Raw genomic sequence first — 16,966 nt, forward strand, 5'->3', positions numbered from 1 at the left:
GACATACACCAGACATGTAACTTCGTTGAACGTATTTTGTACGTGAACCTCTTGATTTAAATTGTCATCAAATGTTACATCCAGGTATTTTGCAACTTTTTCTCTTTTCATAGACTCATTACCAATACGAATGTAGTGCGAATATAGTACGAATAATTTCGTCGTTGGAGTTTCAAATGCATTCGAATATGAGAAAGCTTTCGTAACGCGTAGCAAATTATTAGAGATATTTTTCCTCACTTTGCAAGATGTACATTTAAATACAAAATGCGAAATGATATTCTGAATATACTTTTTACAATGCGTACACGTTAAAAGGTTTTCCGTTAAATTTTTTTTATCCTTGATGCTTTTTATCCGTGACGGGTTAGGTTGGGTTGGGATTACATCAGTTACGATTTACGTATAATTCGAGCTACATCGCTGAAGATGAAGAAGAAAGAAGAGCTGTATTACTATTCAGGAATACTAAAAACTCGTCGTTTTCCATTCCTCTTGGAAATACAATTCGTTCGTTATGAATTTAGATCGCAGAGGGAGAAACCTGAACATGTGAATCGCGTACGCGTTTTCATTCGACGTTATTAAGACGTTAAAACTTCCGAGAGTGTCAAGTTTCGCAAACGCTTTTCCGTCAATGTATAAGGCTCTTTCAGCTGTGGGTACACAAAGTTTAACAGAGAAACGAATCCCGGTTCGATATCCGATTATGTCACATAGTATACCTACACTACGAGTTTCGTGCAACTGTGAATAAAGAACTTCGCAGATACCCGTACTAGCTCTGCCGTTTGAATAAATCCAATGATCTCGAAGACCACGAAACTCGCTGCACTTTATATTCTCTCTCTCTCTTTCGCATAGAATACGGAGATACAGAATAAATAAATCGAATATTCAAGCACGACGTATGTACGGCAAGGTGAGCGTGTTGAAAGTACCTACGTATTTTGAATACATAACATCAATTTCTGCAAATTTTCCAAATAAATCAGACTCCGTCCGTATTTTTGCCATCGAACTGTATTTCTCGTTTTTTGTTTTTCTTCGGCTCTTCCTATCGCCCTGTATAAAGTTATGGTAATTCAGGCTGGCTTATGGTTTTTGGCTCCGAGTGTACCCTTGCGTTTATACGTATGTACCTTTTCGTATAAGCGTTCATGTATGTATAGTACATATATGTACATACCTTCGAACAGAGTTTCAAGCCTCGATTTTTCGCGGCAGACAGTAGCTTTGAATTAATAGATACACTTTTTCAACGCATCTGTCTACCCGGAATGGGAACGGGCAGAACGAATGTCTCTGGCATCCTGCGTCTGCTCTTTCGTGCTAAAATCCGGCCCCGGAATTCGGAAGCTCTTTTTATATCCTCGAGTCGCGAGGACAAATTGCTACGCGCCACGGAGTGCCGAGCGGCGAACCAGTCGATTTGACCATTGATCTCCGACTAACAGCCGGACTTATCACTGTTAACAGATGACGGGGTAGAGTGTACGTGACTTTTACCGTCCTACCCAGAACTTCCCGTTATAAGTGTAGGTGTTAAGCTCCGGAACGCTTCTCTTCTTTTTATTCCCCCATGTTTACCAGCCCGTAAGCTGCGCCCGAATAACCGATTAACTGATACTCAGCTCTCCCTCAGATGTAAACTATCGCACCCACTTCCCGTCATTCTCTTTCATTATCTATTTCTGACACACGGACAAGGAGTTGCCAAGAATTTCACGATGATCGAGATATTTGAAAGATCGCAAGTACGACGATCGAACGTGTCTTCTAGCTTTTTGAAGAATTGTCTCATTTTGTTTTTTAACTCAGCATGAATTTTAAAGTTACACGATTGCTCGTACATGTTCAACCATCCCCAACGAAAATATTTTCCAAGTAAAAATGTGTGAATTACCAAGTATAACACGAGTGGCGCAGGTAAAAAATTTTAGTTCCATTATACTAATAAGATTTTTAAAGAGCGACATCACGTTTGGTCATAACTCCGAGTAAATCGTAGCTACGAACACAGTATAACGTATATCTAAATATGGTCATAACAGTTCTTGAGTTCGGTATAGTGCTTAATGGATTCCAACAATTTCCTGAATGGTCCCATCCTTTTCCGTAACCGTTCCAAGCATCGCTAGAGGGCCGTTACTTTTTGCCCAGATAAATCCTGACTAAACATGCCTCTGCGTCACCAATTTGTTAATCCTCTTTTGAACGGCTACCAAACTCTCCACTTGTTCGTTATACGTACAGGCAACGAAACGCTTTCGGTGCGGAGAATTTAATTCCTGTAATAAACCGGCTGGAGCCGTAGGCATACAAGCGTGGAAACTATTAACTCGCTGCCACAGTGACACAGTTTAATTAACGACACGAGGATACAGAGAAATGATCGCAGAAGCTGATGCGGTAAATTTTCCCGCGGGGCTTGCGAAACCAAGTATGTACATATTGTTGCGGAAGAAGCGCATGCGGATTACGTTCCAAGGCTAGATGTTGAAAAAGACGTTGACGGCAGCGGGTAATTTTTCGTTTCAACAATCGACGCCTTCTCGTGTCCTTCGAAAATCAAATATCGTCCACTCCGGGTAGTCGATGGAATACGGCCTAGGAATTCAGGGTAAATAACTTTCTCGGAAAACCGAAGGATCATGAAGGAGCCGGCGTGGATCTGGGGTTTCAAACTTGCATGTGAAGGACATGAAATTATTTATAGGGTACTCTCGTATTCACGGTGTTGGCCTCCCGCACCCCGACTTCTCGGCTACGGGCCGTTCGCCACTCCCGGCTCATCTCGGAGCCACCCCTAAAAGTGACGCCGCTGATAATGTCATCCCGTTAAGTCTCTCCCGAGTCAGTTTTGTTTCGCAGCCAAGTCAACGGATCAGATCTGCGATTATCTCGAGGGCAATACGAGGATACCTACGAGTCGCATTGCCGAGAGAACCGATTTTCGACGAGCTTGCGAGCGCTGGCAGAGCTGCACGCTCCATGCAACATGCATGGCTTAGATAAGCAGCTGGGGAGTTGCGAATAAGTCAGGCATGCACGCGCGTTATGCAACCGGCTCGGAGTCTTCGCCCCTGGGGTGTCTTTAGCCTTTTCGGCGTAACAAACGTCAGACACGTGCTCGAGGGGTCCCGAGCTGAACGCGTAGACGAGGAAAGAATATTCGCGCGGGAAGAAAAAATATGTATTCTCAGCTACTTGTAACATGCGTACGTACATACGTAATTACATACATACATGCGTACGTAGGCGGTGTTTGTCGTCATTTGCCCCGCGCCCTTTCCCGCTTCCTCCAGAATTTCCTGCCCTGCCCCACGCCGAACCCCCGCAGCCCGCCCTAATAATAAAACAATGAAATATTGCCCAACCAGGTTGAAACCTACACGGAAAACCAGCCCCATCATCACGCCCCTGGATTTAAACAAGAGTCTCGGTACCGTGTATTTATGTGGGTGAATCTTGCCCTCGCGCCATGGGGCCGTATCATGGGTTGTAAAAAGAGAGAAAGAAGAGAGAAAAAGTAAAAACAAAGGGAGACGAAAGAAAAATAAGAACTTTTTATCCGAATCGCCGGCGATCCCTCCGAAACTCTTTGTTTCGCTACAGCTTCGCTTCGTACGTTTATATCTGCCGTAGGTATACGTATAAGGTATATATATATATGTACGTATGATCGCCTCGCGGTACGTGGGTGAGAATGAACCTCGGCTATCCATCCTGGCGCCCTGATCGTCGTGTAATTAATTTTAACGAAGGTGCAGGCAGCCCCGACACTAATCAAATACTCATTCTGTGGTGCATTTTCAGTGATCGATCTTAGAACGCTCTCCACCATCTCGGCCTTCTCCACCAAGGGGGAAAAGGCGATAATTATTGCGCTTGTCGGGCGACCGAGTATCGCTCGACGTGCCAAATAATTAGAAACCTGTTAAGCCTTGACAAAAAGTGATCTCGTTTAAATTGGCCAAACGCGACTTGGCTGCGAAACGATCGCGCCGCGCCGCCCGAAATTCACCAGCGAATAATTAGTTGACCAGATTTTCTGACCGTAACAATCCCTCGCTCCCTCTCGCCCCTTTTTTTAATACTCAATTGATCTCTCGATTCGATTGCTTTTTTCTTTCTTTCAATTTTGTTTATCTGCTTTTGTTTTTTCAAACTGTCAGCGCTTGACGGACGCGTGAATGAAAACCCTCTCCAAACGCGATATATCACCGAACGAGGGGGGTAGGTATTATTGATGCGACTTGAACCTGACAAAGAATAATAATGATCGGAACGGGGTTTCGATTGGACCGCGACAAACGGACTAGCTTTGCGTACGGTCATTGCATGAATCACCGCGTCAACGTCCTTGCAATATTGTCGTTGCACACACGTAGGTGCAAGCATCCGCTGTTCGACGATGCATTGCACGCGATATGCGCTGCGTATTCTCTCTGCAATCCGCACGGCACGTGTGCGCATATATTTTGGAATGAAATAGCATCGGTTTCGCCTCAGCGCAGAGTGCATACAGGGTTGAATTCATTTTCACTTCAAGTTACGGGAATGGAGACGGTGAAAATTGCATTTGCCAACGCTTTTTCGTCCGAGTGAATTTATACACTCGAATCGTCCCGCCATTTAAACTACCTGTTTTTACTGTTTCATTTCCTTCTTATTTGATCCTTACTTTTTTCTGACTCTATTTCACCCTCTCTCCCTCTCTCTCTCTCTCTCTCTTTATATTCTCGCTGAATGAATTGGAACCACTTAAAGTAAAAATATCAAAGCACATGGGGCACATCGGGTCGATACCAAACTTCATTGAAATCGCGTGCTAAGAGAGACGGGGGAAGAGAAATCAATTACCCGCAGGAGTGTAGAAAAATGTTTAAGCTAAGCGTTCAAGCCTACTTTATTGTGGGCTTTGCCAAATTATAGGGTGGCTTCTGAGTTTGTGAGGTGCGTTAGGTTACGTTTGCCTCGAAAGCATTTGACTTGATGCCTTTCGATTAATCTTCGGATCCAGTTCCCTCCCCCCCCCCCCCCCCCCCCCCCCTTCACGCCCCTGCCCCCAGCCCTGCAGTTCTAAAGTATATACACGCACATATATACAAACCTTATATCTCGAGAGAAGATAAAACTTCCAGTAAATCTGTCTGTTACATAAATTCATATACCTGTATGGCTGTACAATATATATATATATATATGCCTACATCTGGTTTTCGGTTGATTAAAAATAATTAAGATAATAAATGCTTCGTTAGCGAGTTTCGTGATGAGAGAATAAAAATTACCACCCTGCAGGGGCTACTTTATACCTACGGATATGATAGACGCATTTTCATCAGCACCGTTATACATAGAACTTCGTGCCGATTAATTATGAGCCGCAGTTACGTAAAATCGCAGTACAAAGTTACGGATGCTATTGCGCAAGTGAGATGAACATGCATATCTATGTCAATATAAATTATCGCTGACCTATTTATCAATATGCGTGTACGTACATCTGATCTGTCAAAGGTCAGTGAGATTTATTTGCGCCGTGCGTCACGCTCAAAGATACCCAACGTGGCGGCGCCGCGGCGGTATGAAGAAAAGCGAGCAAAAAATGTGTCGCAATTTTTCAAACACGGTACAGCGATCGGCGTGAAAGAAATTTTCGACCCTATCTTGTCAACGGCCCTCTGACAGAGTCTGCACACATGTCTTTACACGGAAGCTGCAGGTTGCTTCGTTCCCGACGGCGAGAGACGACGAGAGCTTTCTCTCGCCGTTGCAGCCTTTTTTTTCTACCATTTTAACAACCGAATAGCAATTTTTGATACAACCGTAAGCTGTTTAACTTTACATGTGCAGAAATTGAACGAATCTTAAGTCACCTCGCCCCACGCTAATTCGCTTCTACGCTCATCGGGAGTCAGACTCGGATCTCGGGGATTGATGATGTTGTTCCCTAATGTTTGCGGTCGCGCTTTGAGATTATTGTCGTCGTCCCGAGATTCGAATGAGCGTGGTGATAAACTTACCTTGCGAAATAGCAAAAAGCAGAGTAACGCCTAGCCACAGGTGGCGATCCATGGTCTCGAAAGAAATTGGCGAGATTTCAGAGGCGGCTAATGACGGTTCGTCACGGGAAACTGCGGGCAATAAATCCCCCCGCCTTCTTTTCCTCGCGAGTGCAGGGGATTAACTAGGCGAACTATATATCCCCTCGAATTTAGCCAGGATTCACTACAGTGTTTTGGCGCTAATGTCAGAGCATCGTGACGGCGATTTCACCACACTTGCCGCTTACAAGGTGCGCTGCAAAGAGGCAGCGTTACGAGGCGTTCTAATCGCGCGCGTTTCGCACCACCGGACGTCAAGTGTCTTTCCTCTCAATAGCGGATTCACCCCTTCGATTTTTCCCCTTTTCCTCGTTGCTTCGCCAGGTTGGCCCGTTCCCGTCGATTTTTAAAAACCCTCCGAGTAAAAACAAAGTCGTCACCCTCGTTCGGGGGGTTGTAACAACGCGTTAATTTTTTTCTTAGCCCGCGAAAACCGCACCGTTTCAAATACACCTTGTGAAAAAGTAAAAAAAAAATTCCGAAACTCCTTCGATCACTGGACAAACTCCCGTTTCCGATCCGACTCGTCTGGCGAAAGGTCGCCGCGACGGAGAGCCGGAGATTTTAAGTACCGTTGACAGGGTAATTGCACGTATATCTGCACCGGATTGCGACAGGCGAGACTGAGCGTCGCCGCGCGGTGGCTGCTAGCCTCTTTGGATCGCGCGCATGCGCTTATGGCCTTCGCCCCGCGCGCACGCAACAACGGCCAGGCCCATGATCTTATTCTACACCTACCACCACCCACTACCACCTACTACCACACACTCCGTTCTCTGCCTCGGCTGCCTCAACCTCAACCTCCACCCTGTCTGCCCACCTACTCCGAGGACCGAGAGGCTAGAGCACTGGATTCAATTTACTACCAAAACTTTTTGTTGAATAAGGTTTGTTACGTATCATCATTCATCCGCATTAGGCCCATTGTTGGTCTCGTTCGTAGGGCTTAATGCCTAGAATACTGGAAACAGTTCCCTGTTCCATATTCCTTTCGATAAATTGCCCGACTGATATCTTATACCCTGTATCCACCTAATCCACCCACCCCCGCCTCGATCGCGGGCGCAATACTTTATGGAACCTTTACCGATACGCCGATCTTTCACTCTCGCTCTCTATGATCTCAGACTTCCACACGTTTCGTTCCTTTTGCAACTACCGTACCTTCGCGTTCCCCCCACCCTCGCACCCTTAGACCCGATGTCACGACGAATAACGTTATTGAGTGACGGGGACTCTCTTTGTAAGTATATCGTTTTCAATCCCGGCGAACACGGAATAGAATCACTCTTCAAATTCTCTTTGCTCTTGTATCGATGTAGGTTAACTTCTCTTGCGTTTTCTATCAAATTCTTTGACGTTCCTGTGTTTGCTTCATGAGAAACCCAGCTCGATACAACTTCGTACAGACCCTGTATATCGACGCTCTTTGTAGTGCTTGTTAAACTTGCTCTGGCAAAAATATATGCGAAAAAAAATATTACTCGGAAGAATTTTTTCGCTGTATATAATTATCCCGGGGCTGAATACCCGATCGACGTACCTTCTAGACTCGCATTTCTCTCACAAAATTGTTTTGTATCCATCTGAAAACTCGAAGTTCCCTGCTTGAGCGGTATTTTATTAACGTTCCTTTGAATTTTGGATTCATTGCGTCCGGATTTTGGTGCGTTGCCGACAATACACGCGAAGGTCTGTATCCTTACGCAACAAGAACATTAAGTTAACTTGCCCCCCCCGCGGCAAGCATCTCAGCTCCTGATTTTACTGAAACGTTTCAACAACATGGCTTAACGGTTGCGAAAGAGGGACGTAAAACTTCCACCATGCATTGTACAACGGTTGAAAGTTAGGAGGAGTACAGCCCTCGTGTCATACAGAGTTGAACTTCGTTAAAAAGGGTGCATCATTGTTATTACCGGCACAATGATAGCTAATGAAAGAAAAATCATGGCACTACTTTCCCGTTTAAGTTGTTACACCGTTTTGCGAAATGAATGATATTCTGATTGAAAATTGCGTGAGGTAAAAGTGCTCGGAAACCTTCTACCGACAATCATAGGAATGATTGGTGCAGACGAACGAGACTATTCATCATACAAACTAATATCTGGTATCATCAGTCATGCTCGCTATAATATCGCCCAGCATCACCCGCTCTTAATGAGGTTGGATTCGACTGTCCCCCGCCATCCGTTTGACGACGACTACTTTTCGCCAACTAGGAGAAAAACATCTACGACTCTGATCCAAGACGAGGCAAAATTATGTCGCGGTGATTGACGTACTACGATTACAAATGTTTATGCTTGTTTTTTTCTTTCTTTTTTGCAACATTTCGAAAGTCGGCAAAGATATCTCTCAACGTCATGATATCACGCGACAACGGGTGACGCCCCGACCGTGTGGTACGATTTGATAAGAAATGTCAACGCAGCTGTATCGTGTAATAAAATAGTTCTGACGAATGTCATGGAAGAAGTTTTGATTTTCCAGACAGATATATACAATATTATATATCAGAAACGTCGATGCAGCGAATAGGGTCGTTTGTCAAAAATGGTAGAAAGGTGAGATAAAACGAAAAAAGAAAAGATTCGCTGACAGTGTCTGTGGCGTGAGAAAAATTTGGAAATTGATTTAGCGTCGCTACTCGATACTCGCCTTTAAATATATTATACACCGTACATATACAGACCTATATATGTCCAAGTCAGGTTCACCGTGCGGTAAATCGAATACATCGCGAAACGTTAGATAAAATAGTCGGTGAAAAACGTTTGGTCAAGAGGGTAAAAGTGAAAAATGAAATAGACAAAGGGAAGAGGAGCAGGGTTGATGGTTGGGTGCGTATTGACCCGGCGACAAATTACGCGGGCGATCTGGTCTCGCGTTCGCGAAACTGATGCGGTGATCCGTCGGGATTTCGGTGCCCAACACTCTCTCAACGCTTTGTCTCTCAGCGAGACGGGATCATACGGGTAGGTACGGTGACATCGGGAACAAGAAGAGCCCTGGTCAGGAGTTATCTTCGTCCGGCGAGGTGTGGAAAAGCTTCCGTCAAGTCTCCTGTCCTTGGGATGATCACCCGAGAAGTAGAGAGCAATGTAGTTTCGCGAGGAGAGTTTTCTACGCGAAACTCGTGTTCCTCGTTACGCTGCTTACGTTTGGTACGTGCAGGAATTGGACCGAGTACGGGTAGCAGTGAAATTAATGCCCGGGGATAAGGGGAGGCAGTTCTCGAAAGTGTGAGGGTTGCGGATATATATTGGAGGAAGCGATTTATCGAGGCGTAATGGAAAAAGAATCGTCGGCATTTTTTCGAAAGCTTTATGAGAAGCATTATGTCCGTTTGCTCAGAGACTCCCGTTTCCGAAGTTAGTTGGTGGGTACGGAAAAGTCACCGGAGGACTTCTTGACTCGCATCGTTCGCCGTCGGCTGAAATAAAGTACGTATACCGTGTTTCAAGGAGCGGAGTAGATTCCTGAGATTCCAGGTTAAATGAAAAATCCTGAAAACATTTTTCCGTACGAAGAGAGAGAGAGAGAGAGAGAGGGCGAGAGTGAGAGAAAGGTAAGGGTGAACTAGTCGAAAAAAGAACAATTGACAAATAGCCGGAAAGGGAAAAAAACAGGAAAAAATGTAAGAAAACGGAGAGGAAATCTCACAGAGAATTACGCGGCGCGCAGTTTAGACGCCCCAACCTGTTCAAATTTCACCGGTAAACAAATCACCCCCGCAACGGGGCTCAAGGCTAACAGCATAATATAACGTAAACAGGGTTTAGGAGAATGTCATTTGAAACTTGGGCTCAACGCGCGGCCGACCTCGCCTTAGCAGTTTCGGACTGCATGGTCGAATATCAAAAGTTAGCCGCCACTGGACAACGACTTCTGCGGGCCATACGAACGAAATATTTATATATATATATATATATATTGGTACGAGGTACGAGGTATGGGGTATACCATACCGTACCATAACGTGTCGTGTCGCGTCGCGTCCTCGTGCCTCGATGCAATTCCCCGTGGAGTCATCACCTCCGCATGCATCGTGTAGAGGACGGTGTCGTATTACATGTCCATGTCGTTGGTTCAAAGTGGGTGCAAAATAGCCAAACCCGGCAGCGTTGCACACCGGCTAATTCTCGAAGAAGATAAACTCGGCAGGCAGGTAGATACCCTCGCGGTAACGACGTACCGATGACGTCGCCCGGCCATCCGGCTTCTCAGAGTTTTTCCCCGGGGCTAATTATTTCCAATGTTTTTTGCCACTTTAACGGTTTTACGCGGGTTTCCCGCTGCGTCCTCTCTCGACCGCGGATTTCACCCAAAGTCAACATCATTTGCGGTTCCCGTTTCGCGCATAGACTCCCCTGATCTGCATTCCAGCTGCATCCTCGGCACGTTCAGAAAAAGGTCGATTAACTTCTTTTTATGACAAATTGAACTGTTTACCGATCGATGGACTGTTTCGCGGATAAACTTTTTCATTGTAAATTTACAGACGGAATATACGTGTGTTTGTGCATTTCGATTTCAGCACACCTTTCACTTTTCCGTAGCGCTAATTCTTGTTTGTTTTTCCACGGGAATTCAGTTGCTAGAATTATTAGTATACACTTCGACGATATTACTCGCGGAGGTCGTAAAGTAACGTACGGCTTTTTTATATGCTTCGAGGTTCGAAAATGCCTCGCGTTTAGAAGGGAAACCAACTCTGCAACCTGCAAAGTAATAAAAGTGAAGGGCTTTTGCACGGTGAAATATATTTCAGTATTTGAAAATCCCGTTTTGAATTCATACCTATGCTCATCATTATTTTATAAGATTCCCATAACCGTGTAAATAACGAATATTTTTTTCAAGCCAATTTACTGTTCGTTTATGCGATTTCCAAATTCCCAAAGCTCAAAAGTAGTAGAAAATCCTTTCAACATCCCATACATAAAACATTTTCATATCACATCCAAGCTGCATACGCTCAGAAAGATGTTTAGCTTTAACAACGGAAATTGTATTACCATGAGTAAATTTTGAGGTTAATAAACAGCACAGTCAAAATTCTCTATCAGACGCTACCAGAAAAATTGCTCAAATTATTCTACTCACTGAACAAAAATATGCTTGTCCATTTCACAAAAAAAAGTCAGTACCACAATACGCAACATTCTATTGCAATTGCGAAATCCAATCTGCGTGGTGGAATCTTTGGTAAGGATTGCAACACGATTTTTCAATTATCGTGACTAAAAAGATCATCGGTTTAATGTGATCAAATTGCTTAATCGGAAATGAATATGAAAAAAGGAATGTGTCGTTGCAAACGGTAGGCTCATGCCAAATGGTTTTAAATCGCTGCGACGAATGAAACAACGAATTTCTAGTACTTCAAAAATCCTCAATTCCAGTTTTCACCACTAATGATTCAGTTACGCTGATACACGTTTATAAATAGGTGCTTATTTTAATAACTGCTCACCGCGTTTCTCTTGGGATAAAAGATTCTCAACGCGTCACTTGTAGGGGTAGTTTGTGAGTTCAAGATACAACGTATCGTTATTCGCATTATCGTCTTTCGAGACCATTTTTCAGCTACGCGAGCACAGATTTTTAATTTTCGCTCGATGGATTATAGGTGTAGTATTCACGGCTCAGCGAAGTCAAGAATGATATTGTTGTCTTCGTCATCTTTGCTATTACAAGAATGAGATCCGATGATACAATTATTACATGCATAAGTTCAACTAATTCGAAAACTTACATTATAGCAGGATTAACAACTCATCTGTAATAGGATAATTCCTGTACGTACGCAACCCCGTAACTTTGGCGGCGTGACTATAACGGATCTGTGATTAACATACGTCCCAAGTTTCGTAATTGCACGTTTCGCTCAAGTATAAAATCGTAGAAATCCAAAGTCCTCCGAATGTGAATACCTCAATGCCGAAGTTTTACCGCCCTCGTCATTCGACAATCATGCTATCACGTGTCGAATAGGTATTCTCACTATGCACGTTCATGAGCATCACGTAGTTACATGCAGTTAACTTCGCGGAATAAGTTTCCTGGGCCAGTTAAACTATATAACTGCGTCGAAGTTTAAAATACCAGTATCACTCCAACTCGTTCCGGCTTACCGTGAAATTACTATAACTTTAACTATATACTATTGGCGTCAAGGGGTGTGCGCTCCGAGGGTGTGGGGCACTCGGTGCTGTGCTGTGCTGTACACGGGTAAGCTAGTGCTCAAATGGCCGAGGCCCAGGGGTAGAAACAGGGACGAAGAGAGGTTTAGGGGCACCGCGACGAAATTGTTTGGGTCTAAATAGGCCGGTGATTAACAGCTTTCATAAGCTCGGAAATTTTACGACCTTTACGTTCTGCGATCATTAAAAATCCCAAGCTTTGGTTTTACCCAATGTAGAAAGTCATACCATGATCAAAATTTTATGAACTATTTCACTAAACTGTTTTTCCACTGAACAAATTCAAACAGCCACGGTATTTAATTTTGAATACATAATATACGTCGAAAGAACTGAGAATATCTGTTTCGGTAAAATCGAGCAAAGGTAATTTACCCATATACATATAATCATAACAGCCATCGATAAGGCGGAATCTGCAGGTGCTCGGTATATTTTGAAACCAAAAATATGTCGGAAGTTGGCAATTTTGCACGTCACTTATTTTCCAGATGCATAATTTTTCATCATAACTTTTCATCCGAATCCGTAGTTAACTTATTTGCGCTGAATTGGGGAAACAAATGGCGATAACTCGTGTCTGTAGAGATGTCTGAGAATTCTGAGAAGGATTGTTACGTACGAGTGACAGAGCACGCTTTGTCTAAAGTTGAAAAAGACAATTTGTTTCGATCGAATGTTTTTCGCGGTGGTCGGATTGGATAGCCAGACATGTAGGCAACTATGTAACGTATAACACACGAAAGCAATCCTCTGTGCGTTCGTGCCTAAAAATGCACAATGGATCGGTAGTATAGCTGTAACGTTGGAGCTAGCCCGCCGTATTTGATAAAAAAGCAAATATATTTATAATCAGATTGCCACACAGCAAGTTCTCTGATGAAAATAGAGGTAAAAGCACGAATGATCGTATCTGAAGGTGATAAAAAAAAATTGAACACACAATAATTGATCGCATGTTACAGAAAAGCCGCGCACGCAAAATATACGGAGCCCGGTTCAATTTCCACGTGGAGTTCAGTTTTTTATAAGGCGAGTCGGAGCGTCGTTGATTATTACATCTGGATTCAATGACACGAGGAGGCAGGCACTCTGTATCGTATGTACATTCCTGCGATATATCGATGAATAACTTGAGCTTGCAAAAGTTTGTCTGGTCTTAGAAAGTACCGGTGAAATATACTAACGATTCCAAGAGAATATCGGTGACGCTGACGCTGGCCTTGATGTTTGTTTGAGTTCTGTGAGAAAAGTTATATATATATATATATATATATATATACTTATGTAGGTGTGTGTGTATGCATGTAGATTGTGTATGTGTACATAGGCAAGAGCAAGAGAAATTAACTTTGAGCCCGGAACTAATTAGCATTAAGCAAAACTCCGGTGGAAAATGTTTCTTGACGACCCTTATTAGCACAGTAACAGGGACCCCCATACATTCAAATGGCCGCGGTATATCCCTTCACTTTTTGTGATATTTCTTCTTCTTTTGAGAAACCTCAAGCCACTTTGGGCTCGACTTACAGCCGTTAAAAGATCCCGGGAACAATTGTTTGCCTGGTGAAAGGTTGCGTGGTGTGTTTAAGGAACTCGCATCCAAAGAGTCGACTGTTGAACTATACCGCCGTGGTTGAATATACAATTTGCTTATACCCGTAGCGAAAATTACAAGATTTGCGAGGGGCCCCGGTTTCTTCCCCTCCGCAGCAGCGGCGAGACTACGGGAGACGGAATTGGAATATACGGCAGCGAGGGAAATTCGTTTAAACGAGTTACCGAACTTTAAATCGTTAGTTAACGAATTATTCAATCCCGCTTGAAAAAGAATCAATTCAATTTCACACCGTACATCGGAGGATACATACAACGGTTGTTCGGGAGTCAAGGGAGTGTGTGTAACGCCGGCCTTTCAACCCCTGCAGCAATCGTTTGACATCGATCCATGTAACGCGTGTGATTGAATCAGGATTAGTATACGCAACTGGTTTATAGGTTTAGAGGATTTCCCACGAGAGACCCTCGCGCAGGCAGCCGTGCAGGTAGTCGTAGGTCGCGTAGGAAGGGTACAAGGTGCGGATCCAGTCGGGGTATAACGCGCGGGGTGAAAAGGGGTAAACGGAGAGATAGAGAGAGAGAGGGACGGAGACGTTTATATAGTCAGTGACGTTCCGCTGCTTTCCATCCAGGTCTTACGGGACGAGACGCCGCGGAATGTCGCGGGTAACTGACGGAAGCCATTGCGACCGAGTTGGAAACACGGAGAGGACAAAGAGGCTGTGAATCACTCGTTTTCATTCGGAGTCTCAAGTCGCGCTCCCTGCACCCACCCTCTCGCAAACGCCGAAGACCCCCGTGTGCGTGCAAGACGAGCAACCTGGTGTTTGCGTTTACGGCCGCCGACTTGGGTGTCAACTGTATATCTCTGCACCCCCTAACCCTACCCCTCGTGTATTTACGTACATGTGTACACAGAACGGAGGCCGAGATGGGGATTTCTCGGTAGCTCTATGTACCAGGCGTCGGGACGCCGAGAGAACGCACTCGACGTCGAGTTCGCGACATGGCGTTATCAAAACGAAGACGGTGGAATGAGAATAGGGGTTGCGAAAGGGGTAGCAATGCCACGACCGACTGAGACGCCGCAACCGAGCGTCGGAAGCAACAAATCGCTTCGTCTAACGTAACAAACGGCTCGCGCGAAGCTCCGGCGTCGCGACGCTCGAGAGCTTGACAGGGGGGAGGAAAGAAATTATCGCTCGCCAGGGGGGCTTCGGTTAGAGACGCCCGTCGACGTACGAATCAATTCGCGCGTACGGACGATCGAAGGCAGTTTGTCGCCGAAGGAAATCCCGCCGACGATTGGCCGTGTCAATAATAGGCGCGATCAGTTCGGGATCAATCACGGAACGCTTAGCGATCCGTCCGTTTTCTGATTTGTCGGGGGCGCTTGATTCCGCGTAGTCCGCGTCGTTCGTGACGTGGTAATATCTCGGGTCAGCGTCACTTTAGGCCGGTGCTCGGTCGGCGGTTGGACGAGGGCCCTCGAAAATACTTGGGCATTCAATTCCTCTGGCGTAAGGTAGATATCTACCCTGAACTTCGGGGTAAATACCTAAAGCCCGAAATAAATGGCAAACATCCGAAATTACTCGAGCCTGTAACAGTGAAGCGAAGACCCAATTCCGCCCCTACCAATTAAACAATCAAACTTGATCGAGCGTTCAGAAAGGAATATTCCAAATTGTAATTTTCCACTAGATTCTTATACCTACCTACTTCACTCGCCTCTTTCATCGTTTACATTCTCCTCTGTGTAATCACGGAATTAACGTCTGTAAATAAGATCATTTCAAAGCGTGATGAGACACGATACAGTTACAGCCCCACGGTGGCGGCTTCCAATCATCGGTTCAAGTACAGACCCTCTCCAATTTTAACGTGCAGTACATCACGATCACGTTTCACGCAGTGCGGTGATTAATAAAATTCATACAGCTGGAGCACCTTTCACAGTTACGACTCACGGTCGCTTCAAATCATGGGTTCGCGTCCAGAAATGTTCAAAATTTAAAATACCCTGTATTACGAACATAGTTGACGCATTGAAGTGATTAATAAAATTCAAACAATTAGAGTACCCGGCACTTCCATCGCGATAGATCCGATCACCTTTGTTCTTTCAAATCGAACTCTGTAATTATTCACAAAAGCCAATTACACGGCTTCTTCCAACTCCGTGAGACGGATTCAATGGTTCCGCTGCACTCGTGTATCGGAGAAATTGGCTATGAGCCATTAAAGCATTTCGGACCCTGTAATGCATGGGTGAGCGATAAATTCCCGATATTCATTACCGGAGAAACCAGGTTATTTAACGGTTTTAATGACCACCTAAAGCCTATCGGGAAAAGCACTCGAAGTAATACTGTTCAAATTCACTCGCACTGCAGTCCGAATTCTCCCGTTTAACCAAACGATAAACATCTTTCTCGAAATTTATTACAAAAAAAAAAAGTATCGCGTGCAGGTTGCTATTCGTCAGGATGGCCGTATTTTCCTTCGATCAGTACCAGACGAGGGTGAGAAAATTTTCACCCATCACAGCGATAAGAGTACGTATAATACAAGTGTACCGATCGATCACTCGTCGGATTTCCGGCGTGCTTATACCTGTAAGGATCGCCTTAGGCGTGGAATTTTCACTATCTCTGGGCATCCGTCAAACCGTGTAACCGCGTGCAGCGTTAATGCAGTAATTGCGGATTTCAGTGAGCCTGAGAAGTATATCACCAGAGGCCGAGTTAACGGTTGGCAGCCAGTTAAAAGGACATCGGGTACACGTTACGAGGATAGTCATTTCCCCACCGTCGGATGAAATAACCTGGGGATTTCCGTTACGTATCAAAGCGTCCGCCGTTACCTCGAGGCTCGATAGCCGGTAGGAGGATGCAAATCATGTGCCATGATATTCAGTTCCCTCTTTATCGGTTCTCTTCCCCAGCGTATATCGTATCCGCAGGTACACCGATACAGGTGCAGCGAGGGAGGATACGTGGTCCCGGATTTCGCCTCGCCGGCCCCTCTGCTTGTGTGCTCAGCCAGCCACCCTGCCGTATACGGCTGCGAGGGTATTAC

At 44.8% G+C, this 16,966-nt stretch overlaps 1 protein-coding gene across 2 annotated transcripts in view; it reads right to left on the reverse strand.

Moving 5' to 3' along the window:
- The window catches only part of LOC107217778 (cytadherence high molecular weight protein 2), a 77,824-nt gene extending 71,076 nt beyond the window's left edge, over window positions 1–6,748 (reverse strand). For both annotated transcript variants that reach the window (XR_006903564.1, XM_046735646.1), the window contains exon 1: window positions 6,033–6,748. Coding sequence is in view for 1 of the 2 variants with exons in the window: in XM_046735646.1 (XP_046591602.1) it covers window positions 6,033–6,084 (52 nt within the window). In the remaining variant the exon portion in view is untranslated. The remainder of the gene's footprint in view (window positions 1–6,032) is intronic.
- Window positions 6,749–16,966: the final 10,218 nt, after the last annotated feature.

The sequence above is a fragment of the Neodiprion lecontei genome, chromosome 3 (assembly GCF_021901455.1).
Source record: "Neodiprion lecontei isolate iyNeoLeco1 chromosome 3, iyNeoLeco1.1, whole genome shotgun sequence".
Taxonomy (NCBI): domain Eukaryota; kingdom Metazoa; phylum Arthropoda; class Insecta; order Hymenoptera; family Diprionidae; genus Neodiprion; species Neodiprion lecontei.